Source organism: Prinia subflava, chromosome 2 (assembly GCF_021018805.1).
Source record: "Prinia subflava isolate CZ2003 ecotype Zambia chromosome 2, Cam_Psub_1.2, whole genome shotgun sequence".
Lineage (NCBI taxonomy): Eukaryota > Metazoa > Chordata > Aves > Passeriformes > Cisticolidae > Prinia > Prinia subflava.
The window spans coordinates 102985390-103009304 of record NC_086248.1 but is presented as its reverse complement, the minus strand read 5'-3'; the positions used below and the strand labels follow the sequence as shown (position 1 = coordinate 103009304).

Sequence of the window (23915 nt, the reverse complement as noted above, 5' to 3'; positions counted from 1 at the left end):
TTTTCACTGGCTTTTTGGGGATGATAAGCCACATCCTTCTGAGGGAAATGTATGGAATGGATACAATTAATGCCCATTTTTTACTTTTCTTTAGGTGGCCATTTCAGCTGTGGCTGGGATTCTTAAGCAGCTTAAGAGAACACACAAGAAAGTGCCCATCTGCCCTTATGAAATAAGTATGTTTTATTTAATATAAGACATATCTTACATTTATCCTAAAATGTTTTTAAAAGCCTTCTGGTTAAATTAAACATAGAATCACAAGCTTTTATTTTCTCCCTGGTTGTTAATATTCTAGGCTAATAGGTAAATATGATATAGAAGTAATATAATTATTAATTTTTCAGTTTTAGGTGGGGTTTTTTTGCTTTTGGGGGATTGTTTCCTCTCTGAAAACCTTCTAATTTGTGAGAACAATTTATATGTCTCCTTTTTAATTTGTATATATTTTTTATACGTGTTAATTTTGATTTTCCTCTTGGATCAGGTGGGAGCCTGAAGCCTTCCAGCATCCAGGCTGGTGACAGAGCTGACAACCAGTGGCTGCACTACGACAGCCAGAGCCTACCAAAGACCAAGGAAGCCTGGGAATCCTGCTGTTTTGTGGAGAAAACACACTGGGGATACTACACCTGGCCCCAGTGAGTAGCATTAGTGTTGAGGTGGAGTTGAGAGTCAGCAGGAAAAATTCTGTGGGAAATAAAATCCTGTTTTATTGTGATTTTAAATTTTTGTTATATATATGTATTTAATTTGATTGAATGACAAAGTGCTATTTATTTTGTCCTTTTTGCTCCTTGCTTGTTTTACCATTTCTGGGAGGGTTTTGTGTTGCTTGGTTTGGGATTTTTTCTTTATTATTTCTTTTCTGACCATTTCTCTCTGGATGGGCTATAGGCACAAAAAGGGACAAATTCCACATGGCTGTTTAACTGCTGCTATTAAAATAAAATATTCATATTGGAAATTAGATATATGTATTCTATCCCTAATAATTCTGGATTGCTTGTATAGTAAAATCATTAATAACAAACTTCATTCTGTTGTAAATTTTCTTCTTTAAGTTTCAATCTTTGGGAGTTGAGGATAACTTCTATTTCATATTAAAAACAACACCATAGAAAGCGACAACATGTACTAGTATATTTTTTTTTTTATTTTAACATTTTATTACTTATCTTTTTTTAATATTCAGAACTATGACAGTTTATGCTCCTGTTGAGCAGCAGCCAAAGCTTGGGCGAAGGAGAGATGAGCTGACAGAGGTAAGAGTTGGAAGCTTGTGGGATTTTTTTTAATAGTACTTCTCCTTTCTTTTTTTAATATTGTCCACTGATTACACTGATTGTCTCTTGTGGAGATCCCCACAAGATGCTTTTAATTGTATTTTTTTAATTCTTACTGTGTCAGCATACCAGAAGGAGTTTTATTATTTTAATGTATTGCTGCTTCTCTCTCAGGTATCAAGGAATAATTATATTAATGAGCACTTTGTTGTTTCTTTCAAATCATAATCAAAGTTGTGAACAAGGTCATTAATGACAGTGGGAAGGACTAATTTTTAAGGGTTGTGATAATTCCCTATAAAATGAAGGGGGGAATGGATAATGAAGGCATCTCTTTCCTTGAGAGTTTCAGTGAAACACGGGACTTTTAAAAATTGGGATATCACCGTGACAAGCAAACACCTCAAGGCTAATCTTTTTTTTTCTTCCTGTTACAGGCAGAACAAATTATATATGATCACTTTTCTGATCCCAAGTTTGTTGAGCAGTTAATAAAATTTTTGTCTTTAGAAGACAGAAAGGGAAAGGACAAATTTAATCCTCGCAGATTTTGCCTCTTCAAGGTAAGGAGAATTCAATCACTAAATTGCTCTCCTTTTGTAGACAATTCCCAGAGCATGGAAAAGCCACAGACTGCTGGGCTCATAGTGTTGCAAAACATTGATTTTTAAAGCTGCTCTGGGTAATTCTATTAATCCTCTCTTCTGATTAACTACTTAGGGAAACATATTTAGAGTATTGTAATAGTCTGAAAGACACTGGTGTATAATGCTCTTTAAAAAAGCAAAGTAATTTCACTTTCTGCACATTCAAATTCAAGTGTTCCACAATTTTATGATATTCTTGGGAAGACAGTGTTTTAGTAGTTCCTGAAGACCCTTTCCCCTCTTGTTTTCCAGGGCCTTTTCAGAAACTTTGATGATGCCTTTTTGCCAGTTCTTCAGCCCCACTTGGAGCAACTGGTTGCCGACTCCCATGAAAGCACCCAGAGATGTCTAGCTGAAATCATAGCTGGCCTCATAAGAGGTTCTAAACACTGGACCTTTGAGAAGGTGCTGGAGCAGTACTTTTGAGTCATTCTTTGAAGTTAAAGAGTGATTTTTGAATTATTAACCCAATTAGAAGTTGAGGTCTTGATTGCCAAACTTGGAGCACATCTCATTGCTTGGTTTGGTGCCTGTTCTTGCCAGGTGTTAGGAAAATGCTCCAGTATTAAAACTAGGAACAGTTTGCTGTTAAGGAGAAGGCAAAGCTAATTGTAATTTTCAATAGAAATAAGTGCTTATGTCCACCTTGGACTGCTAAATATTTACTTAATTCAGACCTAGCTGTCTATGCCAAAAAATAATCCTGGGAGAATCAGTACAAAAATAAAGAAGACATTTTAATACCTGCATTGGGTTTGAGATGCTTAAATAGCAAAATCTTGTCTCTTGTGTTTTTGCTGGGCAGGTGGAGAAACTTTGGGAGCTTCTGTGTCCGTTGCTTCGAACAGCTTTATCCAACATCACAGTGGAAACGTACAATGACTGGGGCACCTGTATTGCCACCTCCTGTGTAAGTATCCCATTTTTTGTCTCCTAAAGCTGGATCAACTATAGATTAACATTCCTGCAGTGAACTGGGAGCTGTGGTGCTGGGCAGCAGGGTCAGTGATAGGTCACAAATATCTTGGGTCAGTAATTCTTCCACATCTCTCAGCAGAACTCAGTGTAGTTTGTCAGCCAGAACCCTAATTAGCAAAATTCAGGCGTGGTTATTCAGATATCTCAAAAATGAAGCTAAAATTCCTTCTATTCTGATTGTGTTTACCAGTTAATTAAAACTGTGTATAGTTCTGTTGGGTTTTTCTTCTATTGAGGTTCACTGTGAAAACACACTGAATGTTGCCCTTATTTAATAAATAAACCCAAGGGATGCAAGAAAAAATCTGTCAAAACTTTCCTTGTTTATACCTTATTTTATACATTATTTACACCTTAAACCTCCCTCATTTACTTATATCTTTGCTCCCTGTTCTTTTCCAGGAGAGCAGAGATCCTAGGAAACTGCACTGGTTGTTTGAATTGCTGTTGGAATCTCCACTGAGTGGTGAAGGAGGATCATTTGTAGATGCCTGGTAAAATTAATTTGAGCTGGTTTGCTGTGGTTGACTAGAGTAGGAAATACAGCCTGGATAAGCTGTATTGAGAGGACACTGTGCCAGCTGCCTGGTAGGGGAGGGGAGCAAAGGCAATGCTTTCCAATTAGCTTTCCCCCACACAATGGCAGGTTCTTCATGATAATTTTTTTAATGTAATTCAGTTAAAAGGATGGGAAGGTTTGGTACTGGCAGAGAAGCAGTACTGTTGTTTCACTGGGCAATTTTTACCCATCTTTGCTCATTGAAGGACACTGTGATGCACTGACACACTTGTGCACATTCCCAAACGAAGTCTGGAGGGGACTGGGCAAGGAGGAATGTTCTGTATGACTAAAAATGAGCTGTTCTGATTCCCAGCCGGCTTTATGTGCTGCAAGGGGGCCTTGCCCAGCAGGAATGGAGAGTGCCAGAGCTGCTGCACAGGCTGCTCAAGTACCTGGAGCCCAAACTCACCCAGGTCTACAAAAACGTCCGAGAGAGAATAGGAAGGTCAGTGTTGTCTGCTGCAGTTCATGTTGGGTTTTAACTCTTCATTTTATTTGGGTAGTTAGGTAGCTAAATAATTAACCTGAAAAGCATTAATGCTTGCAACAAAAATCAGATAAATAATACCAGAAATTGCTTCAGAAATTCCAGATTACTTCTCTATATTTATCTTTTTTTCATAGGATGTTTTAGATTGGGAGGGACCTTAAAGCTCATCCAGTCCCACCCCTACCATGGGCAGTGACACCTTCCACTTTTCCAGGGTGCTCCAAGCCCCGACCAGTCTGGCCTTGGACACTTCCAGGGATCCAGGGGCACCCACAGCTTCTCTGTACAACCTGTGCCAGGGCCTCACCAATTTTATTTGTCTATATTTATGCTTGACATCTCTAAAGCTCGTAGAAGAGACATTTGGCTTTAAATAGGTTTGAATTTAAGATGAGAGGAAATTTTCTCTTAAGTGTTAACCCTCAAAGGTCATGCAATTGATCTTGGATCATTTGGAGTACACAGGTCACTGTTCTCTGGACAGGAGTCGTGCTCACTGTGTGTTCCTGCTGGCTTTGTTTGTTTTTTTAGTGTGTTGACCTACATATTCATGATAGATGTTTCCTTGCCGAACACTGCTGCAACTAAATCTCCTCGTGTCCATGAATTTACTACCCGGATACTTGAAAACCTCAAACCCCTCATGGAAGCAGATGAAGAAATCCAGAATCATGTGATGGAAGAGAATGGAGTTGGCGAACAAGACGAGCGAACTCAGGGCATTAAACTCTTGAAAACAAGTGAGTTAAGGAGGTCAAGGAAGGGAGGGTATTTTAGTACATGATGACTGAGGTCTGCAAATTGTGTAGCAGAATTGTTAGTATTTTTCTTCTTAATCAATGATTGTTTCTCTTTATTCAAACAGTTCTGAAGTGGTTGATGGCAAGTGCAGGACGATCTTTCTCTACAGCTGTCACAGAACAACTCCAACTGTTACCTTTGTTTTTCAAGGTACATCCTTTAGTTTCTCCTTTATTGGTTATGTTTGATTAAAAAAGAATTGTATATATAAACAAGTTATTTTATTTATATATATTTATAATATTCCAAGGCCAGGTTACTTGTAGCATTGAACAACCAGCTCTAGGGGAAAGGTGCCCCTGCCCATGGCAGGGAGGTGGAGCTGGATCAGCTTTCAGGTCCCTTCCAAACCAAAACATTCCATGATTCTCTGAGGGTCCTTGAGTTACTTTCTTTTGCTTCCTGACTACACAATTCTTTCTAAGCAGCTCTTGTTGTTCCTCTGATCCTTGTATTCTTGGAATCAGTGTCATCCAGTCTTACTTCTCTGAAATAATCCATACTTGTGAGCCCAAAGTGCACAAACATCAATAAATTACCCAACAGTAATCTGTGTGACCATAAAATAAAGGTTTATTGAAGTGAAAGTGACCTTGGTAAAGCTTTGTCTCAGTTTTGGACCTGGATCTAAAATATGAAATTAATTTGGTTTGATATCAAGAGAATGGCAGTGGAGAACCAAAATCTCTTGATATCTTGATTATTTGCTGAGAATATTTAATGTCATATTGACTGTTTTTTCCAGCTAAGCTAATCTTTCAGCATTATATTGAATGTATTTTCCCTAGACAGCTGTCCTTTCATGAGATTACCCTTGTTTTGAGGATTTTGCTGTCACCAGTGCCTGTTTACCAGTGCCTGCTTTGTTCCCTCCCTGCTCTTATTTAGATTGCACCCGTGGAGAACGACAACAGCTACGATGAGCTCAAAAGAGATGCTAAGATGTGTTTGTCCTTGATGTCTCAGGGTTTGCTGTATCCTCAGCAAGTGCCTTTGGTACTTCAGGTGCTAAAACAAGTGAGTGTGGTCTAAACAGCTTAAAGCTTCTTCTCATTTAAGAGAAGACTATACAATACTTATGATTCTGAATCAAATACTGATTTAGATCTGAAAGACTTTATTTAAAGTGTTTTAAAACAGTTAAGTGTATCTTGTTTAACATTTAAACCACTTACTTTTGATAACCAATTGAGCAGCATTTTGATACATTAACATTTGATTCAGTAGCAGATCACTTTAAGTCTCCTCATGAGCATAACAATTCAAAATCCAGTTTCAGAATGAGTCTTCAGCTAAGGAACTGCCCTCGAATCTGATTTTTTTAGGGTTTTACAATGTATTTCTGTTAACAGTCTGCTTTGGAAGTAAAGCCTAAGTGAAAAGTGAAAATTATTACCTAAATAGTAACTGCCTCCTTTGGAGATAAAAGGTCTGTGAAACAAAATTACCTGAATAAAGGAAGTTCTTTGCAACTGCCCCCAGAAGCTTTTTTCTTAAATATTGTTCACTTTCCATCAGTGGCCTGCTTTCTTTGACATTTTTGCCTTCTCACCCTGCTTTATTCACTGCAGACAGCAAGAAGCAATTCTTGGCATGCCCGATACACCATCTTAACCTACCTCCAGACCATGGTGTTCTACAATCTCTTCATCTTCCTCAACAACAGCGAGGCAGTCAATGACATTAGGTGGCTGGTGATAAAACTCCTGGAAGATGAACAGCTCGAGGCAAGTGATGCCTTCTCTGCACTGCTTTCACACCACTGTTAATTCAGGAAGTATTTCTAGCTCAGCATTCTTCCTACTTCGAAAATTAGCATTATAGGATTTGTTTCTTTCGTATTCATTCCATGAAAATAGTCGATAATTAAATACTCCATTAGTGATTTATTCTAAGTTCCATTGCCTCTACTTTTTCACAGGATGGTGCATTGCTTGGAGCTTGGTTTCAGTACATGAAACAGGGGTTTTCACTATAAATGTGTGTCGGTAGGAAAATTTAGCATCCAAGGTCAAATCAGTTCCTGTGTGAAAAGTGTGTAAACCCACTATTTATTACTCTATAGGTCTGCCTCACATCTAATCAGATTAATGACAAAAATACTCTTTATATTTACAACTGAAGGGCAGTTAAGTTATGCATTAAGTTATGTGAATTTAAGTCATGTTTAAGCAAAGTGAAGAATCTTTAGTGTTAACCTCCTGCCTGGCCTATCTCCCCTGCACCATCATTTTCCCTGGTGTTTGGGCAGTTGGTAAATATCAATGAAATCCTAATTTTGCATGCTGTTTTCCTTCTAGAAGAAAGATTCTGCATCATCTTGCAGTCCTACAGAAGTTGATTGTCAGAACACTTACCTCATAATCTCACGCCATTTTGAAAATTACCTTTTATTCACTTGAATGCAATTTATCCAGTTACTTAAAATGTACCAAATTATCCCTCTGCACTGCAGAGGTGCAAATCCAGAAAGCCTACCTGTGTTCCTAACCACTCTGGATCATGCTGTTGCCATGGAAGCTTTCACTTTTCTCTGAAAAGTAATCTTGTTCCTTCTTGGTAATAACTGACAAGATGCAGTATCCTGCTGAGTAATTCCTGTGTAGCTTTTGGATGCTGGATTTTTAAGATGAGAATCATTAGCTTTGATTAGGATTTGGTGTCTTTGCTCCAAAGGTTTTGGTTCTTGGATTTTAAGATAGTTCTATTTTTTGCTTATTTTTATACAAAGGGCCAGACCTGATGGTGATTGTTTTAATATGCACAGTACTGATGTCTTGATCAGCATTTTTCATATTGCACTGCAATTTTACAGGAATTTGAGTATTTTCTCTCTGTTTAAGTAGACTCTTGCAACTTCTGCAGTTGGGCTTGGCTAGTGCTGTTGAGTGGTTTTGTTCTGATATTGTTGCAGTTTTATAGACCGTGATCAGTCCCTTCTGACCAAAAAACCCCAAATTCCTTAGGGGTTTGTTTTTATATTCTGTATTTCATTGTGAGTGTAATCATTTATAAATTATTTAGTGCCAGAGGTGGTGAGTGATCAGCTGCTTTGTGAGTGATTTTAAAGGCTTTGCTTCCAGGTGCACCTCACAGCAAAGTGTTCCTTCTAGCTGGATGATTAATTTAGAAATTAAAGTGGTTGTAATACAGGGAGTAGAGATGTAAATGAGCCCAGCTCTTCTGGGAGCTCGCTCACTTCCCAGCCGAGCTGCTTTGTGTCTGGCTCTTGTATTAGCACATTGTGTCTCATTTAATAGCTCAGCTCTTCAGGGACTCACAAACTGCTGATAAACATCACTGCTGGCCTCTCACCTCATCCTTCTTCACTATCAGCAAAGTAGATCACGTTAGAATAGTACCTTGTAGAAATTTAAATGGAATGGGCAGGAGTCTCAAGAGCTTATTTGAACTTCCTCTGTTTAATTATTGCAGCTCTTGCAGCTGTACTTGTGGCTTTGTGAGGCTCAGAACATCATGTTCAAGGATGTGATTTATTATTATAATCCTCTGCATCAAATTCAGAGCACTGGGAGGTGTTTGTAGTCCACAGACAAATGTTCAGTTTGCAGTTACCTGTGACAGAATGCACCAATCAAAAATCTGGTGGCAGCATCTCAACCAGTTGATTTGGTTTGCAAGTTTGTAAATGTTGGGAGGCTTTTGTCAGAATGTAATTATGGAAAGTGGGAGTGAGTTTTGGAGGGACTCCCAATTTAAATACAGTTTTACATGTCTGTAACTTCCTGGCTTTGGGAGATTTGAGATGAGAGAAATTAGTAATACTGATGGGTTAGTCACTTGTTTTTAAAAGCAAGGATGAGTTATCTCTACTCAGAATTCACTAACAAGGTGCTGTGGCTGGTTTAAAAGGAATGGAAAAGGAGATCTGTATTTTGAATGGCTTGGCAATTAGATGAAAGCTAAGTTTAAGTCTTGTTCTTTGGAGTTTCTCTGTTACCCTTAAGAAGAATATTTTTTCAGCCTGGATTTCTGGTTTTATTCATGTACTGCAGAGATCTGGTACTTGAGACAAGGAAGTCTATCATGCTGGACCATTACAGAACTGAGTTGTTGATCATAAAGTTCATTTTGTTGCTTATTAATCCAGCATTTGTAGTGTCTTTCAAAGAATTCTTGTGCTATGGGTAGAACAGAATCAGCTGAGTCTGTGGAACATTCCTCCTGCCTTTTCTTGGAAAAGCTCTTCCACTTTTGTCAGGGGAAAAACTAAATGCTTTTGAATAAAGCCCACTTTAAAACTGATGTCAATACAGAGCCTGTTAGGAATTTTGTGGAGCAGGTTGATTATTTAGTCTCGATCAATGTTTGTTTCTAAATTTTCTAAAGCTCCTGTATTGACAATGGAGTTAAATTACATTATTTGCTTGCCAGATCACTTTATGGCAATTTTTGTGACAGTACTTCTGTATTACAGCAAAGCAAGTTTTTTAATTTTAAGAGTCATCTAATAAACTACTAATAGCAGGATAATACTTTAAAGGCTTTTGCTGAGCAAGATTTGCCCACTTGGGTTAGTTGGGTGTGCAGTAGTGCATAAAAAGGGTAGTAATGGCATAAATAAATTGTGTTGTTCCACCTGTGCCCAGGTGAGGGAGATGGCTGCCACCACGCTCAGCGGGCTCCTGCAGTGCAACTTTCTCACCATGGACGGGCCCATGCAGACTCACTTTGAGCAGCTCTGCAAGATGAGGCTCCCCAAGAAAAGGAAGAGGGACCTGGCCTCAGTGGGGGACACAATTCCTTCAGGGGGTAAGAAAGCAGCTCGTGAAGAAATCAGTGTTTTGGGTAACATAGACTGTCATAGAATTTGATGTGCAACATGAATGGTAAGGCTACACAGCAAAGGCAAATATTTTTATTATGTATTCCTATGTTAAATTAATTTCTTACTCTTTTAGAATTAACATTAAAGAGGTTTTTCCAGTTCCCAGTTCACAGAGATAAGGATGCAGATGATGAGGGGTAGCAAGTTCCTCAATAAATAAGGTTCCTTGGCTGTCACAACATAGTTTCACTCCTTGCCCACCTTTGCTTCTATTTGTTAGCAGTGCAGATTTTTTATTCAAAAAAAAAAAAAAAAAAAAAAAAACACCCACAAAAACGAACAAACACAAAACAACCAACCAAATAATAAACCGGAACAAACCCTCCCTTAACTCAGGCTCTGTTAACCCTGATTTGGAACTTTGACTTCTACATGGGCATTTAGTGCATCTGAATCATAGTCATTTGATCCAGAAGTCTGGCTTTCCATATTGTCCAGTATTTCTGGGATTGGAGAAAACACTCTGAATGCAGAAAGAGGGAACATGGAGATGTCATTCATGAGTTATTCATTGGTTTCTTTGAGAGAGGGAAGCTCATTTGAAATGTTTATAACGTGTCCAGCAGTTGCAGATTGACTCCTATTGGAAGAAGGTGTAAAGATAGGAGAATGAATCTGGGATTCTGAGTAAGGAAGTAGAACCAATTTGGAGGTCCATAAGTTTGTGTCTGTAGAACTCTCTGGATTTCTACAGAGCTGGAGGTCTCTGCAGTGCCAGGGGGTTTGTTGCTGATTTTCTTTAATGATGTGTGTTGATGCCCTGTTTTTGCAGACCTGGTGAAGCGCCACGCTGGCGTCCTGGGGCTCAGCGCCTGTATCCTGTCCAGTCCCTACGATGTGCCCACCTGGATGCCACAGCTCCTCATGGATCTCAGTGCCCACCTCAATGATCCCCAGCCTATTGAGGTAAAAATGCAGCAGTTCTCTATATAACAGAACACAGCCGAATACCTGTGACTCATTCTTAGTTCTCTTCTAGAAAAGCATAGGAACCTATTAAGAAATTTAATTGCTGCTGCATTTTACTAAATGACTCTGAATGGTTTTAAAGCATGACCTGCTTTTAAGTATTTTTTTGTGTTAGATCTGTCTTTACTTTCAAACGTAAAGCATTAAATTGAAAGCTGCAAGAACTGTATTTATGAGGAAGTGGGTTTTTTTCATTAAAGATGTCCCTTTTGTTCATGCCATTCTAGAAAATATACCAAAACATCAGTCTAGAATTTTTTAAATGAAGTGTTATGAGCTGCCCTAGAAATAAGTTTTTAAAGAAATAGTTGCCTTTAACTCTTATTGTTTTGTCCTGTCTGTGGGGTTTTGTTGACTTGTGGCTGTTCTAGCCAGAGAAGTGAGATAAAGAATTCCTTTGTTTTCAGACCAAAACTCTCCTTTTGAAACAGCCAAGGAAAAGGCAGTGGGGCAAAAGCACTTGGCTTTTATTTTATATGAATCTCTAAATGTTTGCCAGCTCACAACTGTTGGTTGAGGAATCCTTTTTATAAGAATGTTGGAGTCATGACCCTAGTCAGAAGACTAACCAGAACTGTGAAAATTAAAATCCTGGGCTGAATTCTGCAGAGCCCTCCTATCCTCTGGGTGTGCTCCAGCCCTTGGTGGTACTGAGCAGTTGTGTTTGTTGTATCCAACATTGGTTTTGGTGTGGAGCTGGGGTCCCTGACTGACAGAGCTCCATCCCAATTGTGCTGACAGATGACTGTGAAGAAAACACTGTCCAATTTCCGGAGGACCCACCACGACAACTGGCAGGAGCACAAGCAGCAGTTCACAGATGACCAACTCCTGGTGCTCACTGACCTCCTGGTTTCACCCTGCTATTATGCATAGGTGGGTCAGCTGATGAGCTTTTCCATAAGCTTCACTCTTAGGAACTCTACTCGAGAGTCAGGAAGAACCCTTAACCACAGGGAAGGTGCTGCAGTCAAGTTTCTGGCCCTTGCCTCCTCCAGTGGTTTTGGTAGATTTATTTTGGTTAAGTATTTTAAATAGTGCCCATCTTTCTGTGCATCTCTGTGCTTTGCTAAGACATTTACACTTTTCTTGAATATTGATATTCCTTTTCTCCATTTTCTGCCAGTTGGCTGCCTTTTAAATCCCTGGCAGTGCCCCTGAAGTGCTGCTTTGTACTTCTGATGCCTCAGAGGACTTTACACCACCCAGTCCAGGCTATCACCTACATCTCAGGATGGGGAATGGCTGCTACCACTCGGTTTCCTCTTCCACGCTCTGGCTTTGCTGCCAGGGCTCTTCACACAGGCATGTCCCCAAAGAGTGAATCCATTCCTGGGGTTTCTCTTTGTAACACTACAAGATTCCCATCTCTATTGTATTGTGATGTTTTGTGACAGTATTCCAAGAGACACTTTAATTTATCTTTTCAAATAAACAAGAGCATGAGGCAACATTTGCATTTTGAACTCTTTCTTCTTTCTTTTCAGGTTTCTCCTGGTGAAAATGAGTATGTAGGAATTTTTCTGCGAAATAAAGGAAACTCAAAAGAAATTGATCATGTAGAGAACTTTGTGCTGGAAATCCTGATGCCTAATCAAAACCACTTTTAAATACAAATGTAGAGACCTTGTTCTATTCAAAAGGAATTTCACCTCCCCAGGGAGCAGCTGGGGGAGCCCCGAGGCTGCGCCTGCAGGGCCTGATCCTGAGTCCATGGCAAGAACCTTCTCCTTGGCTTGCATCACACATCACTCTTGTTTCTGCTTCCTTGCACACAGTGACCTACACTGCACATCCCTCACCCCCTTCTGCTCCCTGTACCCAACATTAAGGATATGCAGAACCAGAGAGTGCCGCAAACCGGAATGTTCTCAGTGGAGCTCTCCAATTCTGCCGATGCAACTCCTCCCCCAGTCTGTACACAACCCCAGGAGCCTTCCTTCCTCAGAGTTTTATTTTTCACTACTGGGATTTGAGTACCATCCAGTCACCTCAGGGCAGCATTGCCTTTTTGTATTCTCTCCCTTGTGCAAATGTAAATAGCTGAGCTCTGTGCAGGGGTGGCAGGACACAGCATGGGCAGCTCCTGCTTCCTGGCCAGGCCTTTGGGGGTGTCTTGACCACGTGTGGAATAAAAAAAAAATCTATGATTCTCTGCATACTTTTGAGGGGGAAATGGGTGTTTCCATGTAATTAAAGCCCACAGATAGGAAATGATGGACTGTTAGTGGTGGTTGAATTCACAGAACGAAATGTATGCACAGTGTGGAAAGGCAGTTTTTAACCATGTATTCTCCTGAAGATTGAGCAAGCATATCTCATTTGAAGATTGTGGAAGCTCTGTGTTTTTTTGCTTTCAGCTTTGTTAAGAGACTGGTATCAATTGGCTGTTTAACAAGCTGTTTAATATGTGTTACATAGTTGTAAAAGACTGTATAAATTGTAGAGGCATTGCATTGACAAAACATTGTACAGTTTGCAACCTTTTACATAACACCATTGTGAGATTAATTTGTAAAGATTCATACTTAGATGTTAATACAGTAGTGATTCTGGCTTTTGTATCAAAACAAATGCCATTCTTAGTTTTTTAAATTATTTTCTTTAACAGAATATCTCTGTGTCTGAGAGGGTTTGTTTTGCTTTTCCTGTATCTCATGACTGTGTCTCATTCAGATTTTACTGCAACACGTGTGGCCAATGTTGACATCACATATTCTGGTGTGATCCATTCACAGAACGTGAGGTACACGGAAATAACTCATAAACTGGTGTGTGTTTCATCTTTCATGCAGAACCTCCCAGGAGCACTGAGACCTTTGTGTGGCTCATCCTAAACTTCCAAGCACAGCAGTGCTCCTGGGGCAGTATTTAAGGAGTGTCCGCACACGGATGTAACCACTGTATAGCGTAGTGCCAAAATTACGATTTCAATTGTGTACGTAGTTTAAGACCCAATAAATTGACTGTTTGTAACTACTGCATCTTCCTGTATTTCTAAAGAGTAAATGTGTTGGTTTGAGACCATAACTTCAGGTTTTTACAGTGTTTTTGAGCTTTTGGATGAAGCCTGTGTTTGTCCTGGGATTTGGTAATGAGTTAAGGATTAATTAAAGATGTTGTTCTAATGTCTAAGACATCAGCTTTTACATTTATGGAAAAATACCTTGTGCCACGAAAACATTTGTTAACTTCTGAGAACTGGAGAAACTAGTTTCTGTTGGAGAGGATTTTGCTGATAGAATTAAATCTTTACAAGTGATGGAGAGCCTTTGCTGCAGAGGATCCTTCAAAGGATCCTTGGCTGATGGAAGTGTTGGAGCAAATATTGCATGTGCTGTTCTGCAGCTCTGCTGCTTTGTGCTGTACTTGGGAATCTCTTTCCTTAGTCAAGGTGTAGCTGGAATTGGTTGAGGATTCAGTGCAGCGTAGAGAATCATGCTGTAGTCTAGAGTGGTATTAATTCCCAACACCTTATAAATCCACAGTAAATTGCTTTATCCAAACAGATCCCCCAGTAAATACAGCACAATATTCAAAATACATATAAAACACAACTGTGGTAGTGTGAGCAAACTTGTGCTGGTTGAGTTTTGGTGAGGGAAGGGTTGTTAGTCTCTTGTCCTGAAAATGCAGGAACAATTTTTTACCACCAAATCTTCACCAAATACCACAACTCCGTTACTGGATTTATTCCCTAAGTTTCCCCAAGCAACACTGAACTTCTATCATTGATGATTTATACTGTCTCTTCCCTGAAGCTGTCAAGATAAACTAACTGCAGTTCCTCAATTGGGAGAGGGAGAGATTTCTAGCATGAGAAGAGAGAATTTTTCCCCTTGGAACAGGAAAAAAAATGGAAAAATATCTTGAGGATAGTTTGATAGCCCTGACATCTTAGTGACCACCTATCAGACCACACAGATAAGCTCTGCCCATCATGGGGAGACACTAAAGAAAGGCAGAGATGTAAGGCAGAATTTGGGAGGTTTGGGAAGTATTTTGGTTTGTTGAGGTTGGGGTTTTTTTGTTAGGTTTTTTGGGGGGTTGGGTTTGGTTTGGTTTTTAAGCACTCAAGTTGCCAGTGATGTACTGCTCAGTGACTCTTGCCAGACCATTAAGTGGTGTGATCTCCCATATGTCCATAATCAGGTGGGTATATTTGATGCTTATTTTGATATATAACAAAATTACCAAGTAGGCAAATTAGACTTTTAACCTGTGCTTTTGGGTGGTGCCACAGACTCACTATTGGTGGATTGTGTTGCTAACAAGTTCATATATGGATGGCTTTGGGTTTTAATTTAAGAGGCAAAGGGATGAAGTTCCTTATTTCTGGTATGACTGTATTCCTGTTATGTCCAGGGCATATGTTCCTCCCTTCCTACTTCCTTCCCAGGCTGCTGGGACTGCTGTGCTGGGTACACTGGATGATGTGATGATGTCTCCTGTCAGTTTTTCACAGTTAGGCATCCCCAGCATCCCACACCCGGCTCAGTCTCACACTTCCTTCCACAGCTTCAGGCTTCCTGGAATCCTGCAGCAGAGCCTCCAGCTCTTTTCCCCAGGGTTGTGGAAAACACAATAATCTGGTAAGATGCAATGGGGAAAATAAAGCCCTGTGGCAGTACAAGGGTTGGTTGGCCACTGTCCTGGGAAAAGTTTAACCCTGCTGATGTGTTTTGCATCCTCATAGCATCCTGCAGTACCCAGAAGGCAACTTGTGGGTATTTCTAGAAAAAGGAAGAGAATTTAACCTCAGCTTGCTCTAGAATTCCCGGTTGCCAGCAGGCAGAGGAATCCCTGCTCCCTAAGGAAGGGGTTCCAGGTGCTTAATCTAAGGCAAGGTCCTCAGGGCATTGGTGCTGTGGTAGTTACAGCCTGGTTTAATGCCAAAGACAAACTCTGTGGAAGATGTAGAATATTGCTGAGCAGATTCTGCTGCTGCAGATGGAGTTGGACAAACACTTCCCTTGGGGAATAAGAGATGCCATCATTTCTGACTGGCTTCTTAGGAATGCCAGCAATAAACCCGATAAATCTGTTCTAGCAATAAGTGCAGTCAAGATTACAGTAAATCCAGGTAGAAGCCCAGCTGAGATCACCCTGAAAATATTCTGTTAAAAGCTTTTCACTGCTACTCTTATTTATTCTCTCCTGGTTTTTATTTCTATTTTTTCCTGGGTTAATCTCCCCTTTTATTATTCCAGCTGCTTTACCTTAGAACTCTTCTGTTAAAATAATAAGATACAAATCTTAGACTGAGATGAGGGCAGACTTCAACAATTAAAAGTAATTTCCAGTAAATATCTGCAAAAGAACACTGTTGTCAAAAATGCCTTGAGAACATTTTATCCTGATGCAGTAGGAACTCCAAGACTGAACAGTGAGAAGCTTGATAGGTCTAGAGAGCACTGGATTTTTAAGGAATTAGTTTAAGGAAAGGCTTGAGTGCTGCAAAGAGTAAATACCCTTGTACTTTGCACAAGGTAAGTTTTATTTTTGTGATTCTTACTTTGCAAAAAACACGTTCTTCCACTGCTTTTCTCCCCCATCGAAACTTTGGCAATTCTTTTAAAAGCTAAAAAGCCCTTTTTAAAGGGGACAGACTGGTGAGACACTTTGCTCGGCCTGGGAAGGGCCTGGGAAGGGCTTTGTGTTCCCATGGTGATCCTTTTTGCCTCATTCCCTTTCTCCCTGAGAACAATCCCTTCCAATTTTCTGCTGGAATGTTTAAGGCTTGCAGGCTTGAACCAGCTACACTTTCCCCTCCATTTCAAAACCACAGGTAATAACTGTAGAGGGGTAAAACAACCAAACCCTACGCTTGCATTAGGCTAACATTTTGTTGCTCTTGTTTAATCCCATAATTCAGCACCATCTAATGTTTATAAATAAGAAAATTCAAGGAGGGAGATCCCAGTTTGTTGATGAAAAAGTAACTCTTACTCAGGAGGGCCAAGATTCACCCACAGATTTCACATTAGCCACAACTGGAGAACAGAAATAGAAGTAAGGGAAAACAAGAGACAGCCAAGCTGAAAGAGGACATAACTTGAAGCCAAAGGACGCCATGTTTTGGGTTTTGAACCTTCCCCCTCCAGTACACAACCAGTTAAAGGACAAAACCAAGGCAAAATGCACCTGCCCAGGTTGCAAGGCACTGGTGCAGCCAACTGCTGGCATTTCCCCCAAGAACATATGCAACCCCACTGCCACTGGGGGAGCGTGTTTAGCAGGGCAAAGCTCACAGGCCAGGCTGCTGTCACAAGCCAGAGAGCTAAAAAACCATTGCTCTGGGGTTTAGAAAGGAATGTTTTGAAAAATAAACAGGCAGGTGGCACTGGGAAGCTTTCAGGTATCAAACTTGTGTACTTGTGGCTGTCTAGATGGTACCTACAAAGCACCTGGGATAGGGGACGGTTATTAAAACAATAGATTATGTAATATATATATAATGACTGTAGATAAGTGAATGCACAAGTCAGAAATACCAGCTCTACTGAATTTTCATAGTTCTTTTGTGCCTTGCCTAGCTGGATTTTGGTCTCTTCCACCTGGATTTCCAGTGCCATGGAGGCCACTCAGCTGTGTCTGCCTTGGAGAACGTGCACTGAGCATTTCCTCACCCTCACATCCCTGTAAGTACTTCAAAACCATCCCTTTGATGTTCAGATATTCAACAGTCTCCATCATTACTATATTTGCGATAGTAGTTGGCAGTTAACAGATAAAGAAATTATGCTGTTTTCCCTCGCTGTGGGAACACAGAAGATGCTTTGCCTTAGATGCTGTGGTTCTGAGCAAGTACAAAGGGCACCCTGGCTCTACTGAGCTTGCTCAGGAAAATGATGCAGAAGTGTAAGCAAGGCAGAAGCAGCATGCAAAACTTTGATGTTTATGCTGAACAGGTTTTGGGTTGAGGCCAGTGTTTTGCTGGGGCACAGATCCTCTGCTCTGGGGGGACCCTACCTGGAACACTGCATCCAGCTCTGGGTCCCTGGTACAAAAAGAAGCTGTTGCTCTAGAGTGAGTCCAGAGGAGGCACCAAGTTGATCGGAGGGGTGGAGCAGCTCTGCTGTGAGGAAAGGCTGAGAGAATTAGGATTGTTCAGCCTGGAAAAGAGAAGCTTCAGGCTGATCTAATTGCAGCCTTCCAGTACCTGAGGGGAACTTACAGGAAATGTGAAAAATGTGAAATGATTAATTCATGTTCTTATGGTAAATTGGAAAACTATAAAACTGTATAAATTTGTATCAGGTAAAAGTCTATATTATAGGAGACCTTGCAGCAGATGGTGAAACTAACAACCCTGAAAAAGCAGGCACCTCCATTCAGAAAGGAACAAAGGACTTTTCCGGGAAAGCCTGCAGCCTTCTCAAGTACCTGGAGGAGACCTATCGAGATAAGGTGGCATCAGCAACTCACACCTTGGTTGCCACCTTCACAGATCATCAAGCAACATCATCCATATCTCGATCATTCATCAACCATAAGGACCTATAGAAACTGGACATTAACATTTGAACTGAGAAAGGAACTCTTTTCTGCTTGGTCGGGGAAACTCCTGAATTTGTATAGCTAGTCGGGAAACAGTGGGAAATACGGGGAAATATTGCCGAGGGCAGAATAAAGTGTATAAAAACCAAGCCCCGAACTGGGCAAATTTGTGAACCATTGGGGGAGATAGCAGACGGCCAGGCCCTGTATCTCACGGTTCACCCTTGGCATTTTCCCGGGAAAACTCTGTCAAGTTTCTCTGCTGTTGGTGGGTTTTCGAAATTCTGTGATTTGATCTTTATTAATAAACCAAATTATTATTTTAATTGGAATATCGTATTGGCATTTATAACAGGAAAGATGGGGCAAGATTATTTACAAGGGCATGTGACAGGACAAGGGAGAATGGGTTGAAACTGAAAGAGAGTAGATATTAGATAGAGACTGGATATTAGGAAGAAATTCTTCCCTGTGAGGTTGGTGAGGCCCTGGCTCAGGGAAGCTGTGGCTGCCCCTGGATCCCAGGGAGTGTTCACGGCCAGGCTGGACAGGGCTTGGAGCAACCTGAGCTCGTGAACGATGTCCCTGCCCATGGGAGGGAGAGGAACGAGATGGTCTTGCAGTCCCCTCCCCACCCGAACCCTTCTGTGATTCTCCAGACCGCACTCTGTGCTGCTCCACCCGCTGCTCCCCGAGCTCGAGCGGTGGGGATGCAGCACCAGCGCGGCTTTGGGGAGCTCGGTGCCGCCTCCCGGGCCCGCCCGTGCTTGGCGGTGCGGGGGTGCTGCGGCTCCGTCCCCGCCGCCCGCCCCGGCTCGGCCCCGCCGCGGCGGAGGGAGCGGAACGGAGCGGGGAGGGGCCGGGCCGGACGCCATGGCGGGGCGGGCGGCGCTGAGGCGGCGGTGAGCGGGCGGTGGAGGGGTCGGGCGGGAGCCCTGAGGCGGCGATGAGGGGGCGGTGAAGAGGCAAGGCGGGAGGCCCGCGGCGGCGATGAGCGGGCTGTGAAGGGGTCGGGCGCGATGAACGCGTCAGGGCGGCTGCCGGCCGGGCCCGCGGAGCAGCTGGGCGCGAACGGCAGCGGCCCCGCGGAGCTGCGGGAGGGCACCCACGCCGCCACGCTGGCCGCCTGCGCCTCCCTGCTGGCCGTCGTCTTCTGCCTCGGCTCCTACGGCAACCTCATCGTGCTGCTCTCCTTCTTCGACCCGGCCCTTCGGAAATTCCGCACCGACTTCGACTTCATGATCCTCAACCTCTCCTTCTGTGACCTCTTCATCTGCGGCGTGGCCGCTCCCATGTTCGCCTTCGTCCTGTTCTTCGGCCCGGCTCACGGCGTGCCCGGCACCTTCTGCTTCACCTTCCACCTCACCAGCTCCGGTTTCATCATCATGTCGCTCAAGACAGTGGCGGTGATCGCGCTGCACCGGCTGCGCATGGTGCTGGGCAAGCACCCGCACCGCGCCGCCTCCGCGCCCTGCTCAATGCTCCTCACGCTGCTGCTCTGGGCCGCCAGCTTCACCCTGGCCACGCTGGCCACGCTGCGCACCCGCGGCTCCCGCCTCTGCCTGCCCATGGCCAGCCTGCCCCGAGGACAGGGCAAACTCATCCTCTACCTCTACATCACCGACTTCATCTGCTGCGTGGCCGTCGTGTCCGTGTCCTACGTGATGATTGCCCAGGCCCTGCGCAGGAACGCGCAGGCGAGGCAGTGCCCGCCCGCGGTGGCCGTGGGCACCCCCAGGGCCGCGCCCTTCGCGGTGCCCGGGGCCGTGCCCGCCCTGTACAGGAGCCAGAGCTGCACCAAGCCACCCCATGGCCATGCCAAGCTGGCCAGCCGGCTCCCACTGGCCTCGGCCGTCAACCTGGCCACGGTCAAAGACTCCAAGGCAGTGGTGACGTGCGTGGTCATCGTGCTCTCCGTCCTGGTGTGCTGCCTGCCCCTGGCCATCTCCTTGGTGCAGGACATGCTGTCCGGCAGCGGTGGCTTTGTGCTCTACCAGTTTGAGCTGTGTGGGTTTACCCTCATCTTTTTCAAATCAGGATTAAATCCCTTTATATATTCCCGCAACAGCGCGGGGCTGCGGAGACGTGTGCTCTGGTGCCTGCAGTACGTGGCCCTGGTCTTTTTCTGCTGCAAGCACAAGACGAGGCTTCGAGCCATGGGCAAAGGCAGCCTGGAGGTCAACAGGAACAAGTCGTCCCACCACGAGACCAACTCAGCCTACGTGTTGTCTCCAAAGCCTCAGAAGAAGGGATTGGAGCAGGCGTGCGGTGCCAGCCACTCCAAGGACAGCGTGCTGAGTCCCAAGGCGTCCGCGGGGCAGCAGCACTACGGGCAGAGCAGCTCCACCCCGATGAACACGCGGATCGAGCCCTACTACAGCGTGTACAACAGCAGCCCCTCGGCGGAGGTGAGCACCCCGCACAGCCTGCAGCCCGCGGGCTCCGCCTTCGCCAAGCCGTGCGGCCCCGCGCTCCATCACTCCAGCAGCGCGGGGCGGGACTGCAGCGCTGCTCCCGCCAGGCACATTCCGCTGCCCGCTGTGTAGCCTTGGCTCCACCCGGCCATTTCAGGGGGTCCCCTGCGCTGCTTTGGGGAGGAATTGCTCCAAACTCCGTGATACTGCTGCCTGTGAATAGGAACACCAGGCCCGTTTGCGCTTGAAGCAAATGCGGAGCTGTCGCCTCCGTGACGCGCTCTGGAGTTCCCGTGGAGAGCCAGCAAGGGGGATATTTTAGATTTGGAATTGTTGCACGAAGGTGGTTTTGTTACTAAATTTTACTGCTAGGCAAGTAAAAAAACACCTAGATGCCATGATTATGTGGTTTATTATGTCATAAGGCCAGGTTGGACAGGGCTCAAAGTAACCTGGGATAGGAGGTGTCCCAGCTTATGGCAGGGGATGGAACTGGATCATCTTTAAGGTCCCTTCAAACCTAAACCATTCTGTGATAACGCCAAATATTATAAATACCTATAAATAGTATTTTCAGGAAAGAAGAATTGGGGAGATGCTTGGTAGTGTTTGAATTTAAACTCTTCCCGTTGCAGAAGGTTGGAAGAATCAATGTTTTTCAGTAATAACAAAAGTCCTTTATCTTCATGGGGTGGAACCCTGGTTCTGTTGAGATAAATGGCAAAATTTCTATGAACTCAGCTAAAGTTCAGGACTTAATTTTTCACTTCTTCAAGTTGGGATAAGGCTTTTTTTGGTCAGTGTTATATTTCCACTGGGGAAGGACCTTTGGGAAGTGTGGCACTGGGATAAACCTCTGCAATATGTACATTAATATCTGCTGGGCATTGATTTTAATGATGGTGGCATTCTGTATCCCAAAATAATTTGGAGAAGTGTTTTATGTCTGATAGAAATAACCAGACACTACCTAATTATTTGCATTACTTGAGGATAAAGGTGAATTTTGCAATATTATGTGACTGATACACCAGGAGCAGCACAGTCACCTCTGGAATTCCCTAACTGGTCAGCTGTCAGGCACAGAGTCATGTTGCTGCTTGCTCTTTTGCCCATGACTTTGTATAAATTGGGATTTGGCTATTCCTGACAGGCAGAACTGGCAGCTGTCTAAAACCAGAATGACCAGTTTTTGAGGTTTTCTTAAATCTAACATCAGTTTGATTTCATCTGTCTGCTTAGAAATTTTGTCTGGTGGTCTACACAGCAAGCAAATAACAGAAGTTAAGTATTTTTTTTATAAATTCACACATCTGTGTTATATTTTAGTGTGGGAATTCCCTGGCAGACAAAACAATTCAGGGGCATTTAAATTCATGACATTTATTCCTCTAAGTGGCCAGATCTCTTCTAAACAAACAATCACCTTTCAGCTTCTGTGGACTTAAGCAGAGCCTCAGTGTCTCCAAAATAATTGTGCCACAGGCTTTTGATGCCTTGCTATAGGAAAGTGCCAGATCTTCAGGAAAATGACAATAATGGGAATGTGATTTGTTACTTTAGAAACAAAAAATGTCCACATCATTTCTGATCATTTCTGATCGCATCATTCTGATCACAGATCATTTCTGTCTGTGAGTTGTTGGTTCAGACTTTTTGTTAACTAAATTCAAGATTCTCCTGAAACACTGTTCTTTGTTTAACACTGAATATGAATTAATTCTGAATAATTCAAACCAGCTTTCTTGCAATAATATCAGTGTGAGCAACTTTCTAATACAAATGTAAAATAGAAATTATTTCCATAAGTCTTTTCTCTCTGCCCAGATTTTTTTATCTCTAAACAAATAATGTGGTTCTTTCTAAACTAAGCATAAAAGATAATGAAAAGATCTTGTTTGACTGGTTTGTATCTGAATTTTTCTTCAGTGTAAATTGTACTGGAGGGAAAAATATACATGAGACAGTTTTGGGGGTTTGCTCTGTGTATGTGCAACTTTTCCTGTGCCTTTAGATCACATGAACTTCATCACGTGTTTCAAAATTAAACCACTCACACCTCATAAAACATCTGCATTGAGTATTCACGTAGGAGTAACGCAAGAAGGGGCCAAGCAGGAGGTTTTATTGCCTTTATGTGACAAAAGAACTGAAGTCCCATCAAAGCTCTTTGTAATTTGCTCTGTGTTAACTCCTGGTGCCAGCTGTGCCCTTAACACCACCTGTGTAATTAATATTGGTGTTAATCTGTACAGTATCATAGATAAGAAAGTGTAACACCTTTTAATCGGCAGGATGAACAAAACCTCATTTAAGTTGCCAGCTGTACTAAATAGTTGTTCTGTGGGAGGTGTAGTAAATCAAGATTGGATTTTGAAAGCAGTTATTGGATTTTGCAGTGAATCATGGACTGAAATAATCAATTTTTTGATAAAATAATTGGTTTAGACTCTTCTGGAGTATAACTTATTGTTTTTTTCCCTTAGCCTCTTCTGTCAGAAGCCTGCTGGGCACAGAACCAGTAAAGAACCAGTCAAGAGCCACTGCAAAGTTAACAAGCAGCAATGGAATTGAGGGGGAAGCAGTGGAATACAGAGGTGGGAGATGTGTGGGAAGAGAGGAAGTGAGAAATGTGACCACTGAGTGCTTTAGAAAGAGGAAAGCATAAAGGCTATTAGAAAAACAATTGATTAATTACTTGGGGTTCATTAATCTCATTAACAAGTGACTTCTGGTTGCTTAAATGAACAAAAATATTTGTAATGTTTTTCTAATTCACAGTCTTTTAAGCCCTAGATCTCTGTGGTGAAAAGAGCTGGCTTTTTCAGCTGCTGGCCTGCAGGATTGTGGGTTTTATCCTAATACATAAAACCTCAAAGCTCATGATGCCAAATCATTTTGCTAAGGAAAGGTGGGTTTGCATTGAGTTCCAAGGGGTCTCTGTCAATGGAGATTTTTGTTGCATGTTCCCCCTTTTGGCAGCAAATAGGGTGGTATTGGTCTTATTTTGTCACAGCAGAGCCAATTCCTTTTCAGAGTCTGTATTCCAAATATGCTGCATTCCTGGATGTGGTATTTTCTACTGGGAAGTTTTTGTGTTTGCTCCTCACAGGAGCAAGTCCAAGTCTTGCTAAACCAAATAATTTGTCCTCACCTGGTGTTTATTTTCTGTCACATTCTGTTGATTTCCCTTGAATGTTGGATCAGCTGAATTTCTTTTGTTTTTTCCCAAGCACAATAAACAAAATTGTCAAGTGGCACTAGGTAAGAGCAAGGACCATGCAGAGGTAGCACTGAATCCATTGGAAATGGGTCAGGGTGATTAGATAAGGTGGAACTTAACTAAATCTAAATAATAAAGTACAGAACTTGCTTATTCTCCAGAGATTTGTGATTAAACAAAGCTCACCCCAGTTATT

The 23915-nt window shown here is 42.6% G+C and overlaps 2 protein-coding genes across 2 annotated transcripts in view; both read left to right on the top strand.

Moving 5' to 3' along the window:
• The window catches only part of PSME4 (proteasome activator subunit 4), a 45082-nt gene extending 31524 nt beyond the window's left edge, over window positions 1-13558 (top strand). Inside the window, exons 32-47 of the mRNA XM_063391350.1 lie at window positions 95-176; window positions 488-641; window positions 1196-1265; window positions 1724-1849; window positions 2186-2338; window positions 2739-2843; window positions 3314-3405; window positions 3787-3918; window positions 4495-4703; window positions 4829-4914; window positions 5653-5781; window positions 6336-6491; window positions 9375-9537; window positions 10386-10519; window positions 11324-11458; window positions 12070-13558. Of these exons, the coding sequence (XP_063247420.1) occupies window positions 95-176; window positions 488-641; window positions 1196-1265; window positions 1724-1849; window positions 2186-2338; window positions 2739-2843; window positions 3314-3405; window positions 3787-3918; window positions 4495-4703; window positions 4829-4914; window positions 5653-5781; window positions 6336-6491; window positions 9375-9537; window positions 10386-10519; window positions 11324-11458 (1926 nt within the window). The 3' untranslated portion in view covers window positions 12070-13558. The remainder of the gene's footprint in view (window positions 1-94; window positions 177-487; window positions 642-1195; window positions 1266-1723; window positions 1850-2185; window positions 2339-2738; window positions 2844-3313; window positions 3406-3786; window positions 3919-4494; window positions 4704-4828; window positions 4915-5652; window positions 5782-6335; window positions 6492-9374; window positions 9538-10385; window positions 10520-11323; window positions 11459-12069) is intronic.
• A 5358-nt stretch (window positions 13559-18916) lies between these two features.
• Window positions 18917-23847, top strand: GPR75 (G protein-coupled receptor 75). Its single transcript, XM_063391349.1, has one exon. The coding sequence runs from the start codon at window positions 19102-19104 to the stop codon at window positions 20626-20628; it is 1527 nt and encodes a 508-aa protein (XP_063247419.1). The 5' UTR covers window positions 18917-19101; the 3' UTR covers window positions 20629-23847.
• Window positions 23848-23915: the final 68 nt, after the last annotated feature.

What these genes read in the sequence shown, in the direction of transcription:
- GPR75 (XM_063391349.1), top strand. Translation starts at nt 19,102, where the DNA reads ATGAACGCGTCAGGGCGGCTGCCGGCCGGGCCCGCGGAGCAGCTGGGC.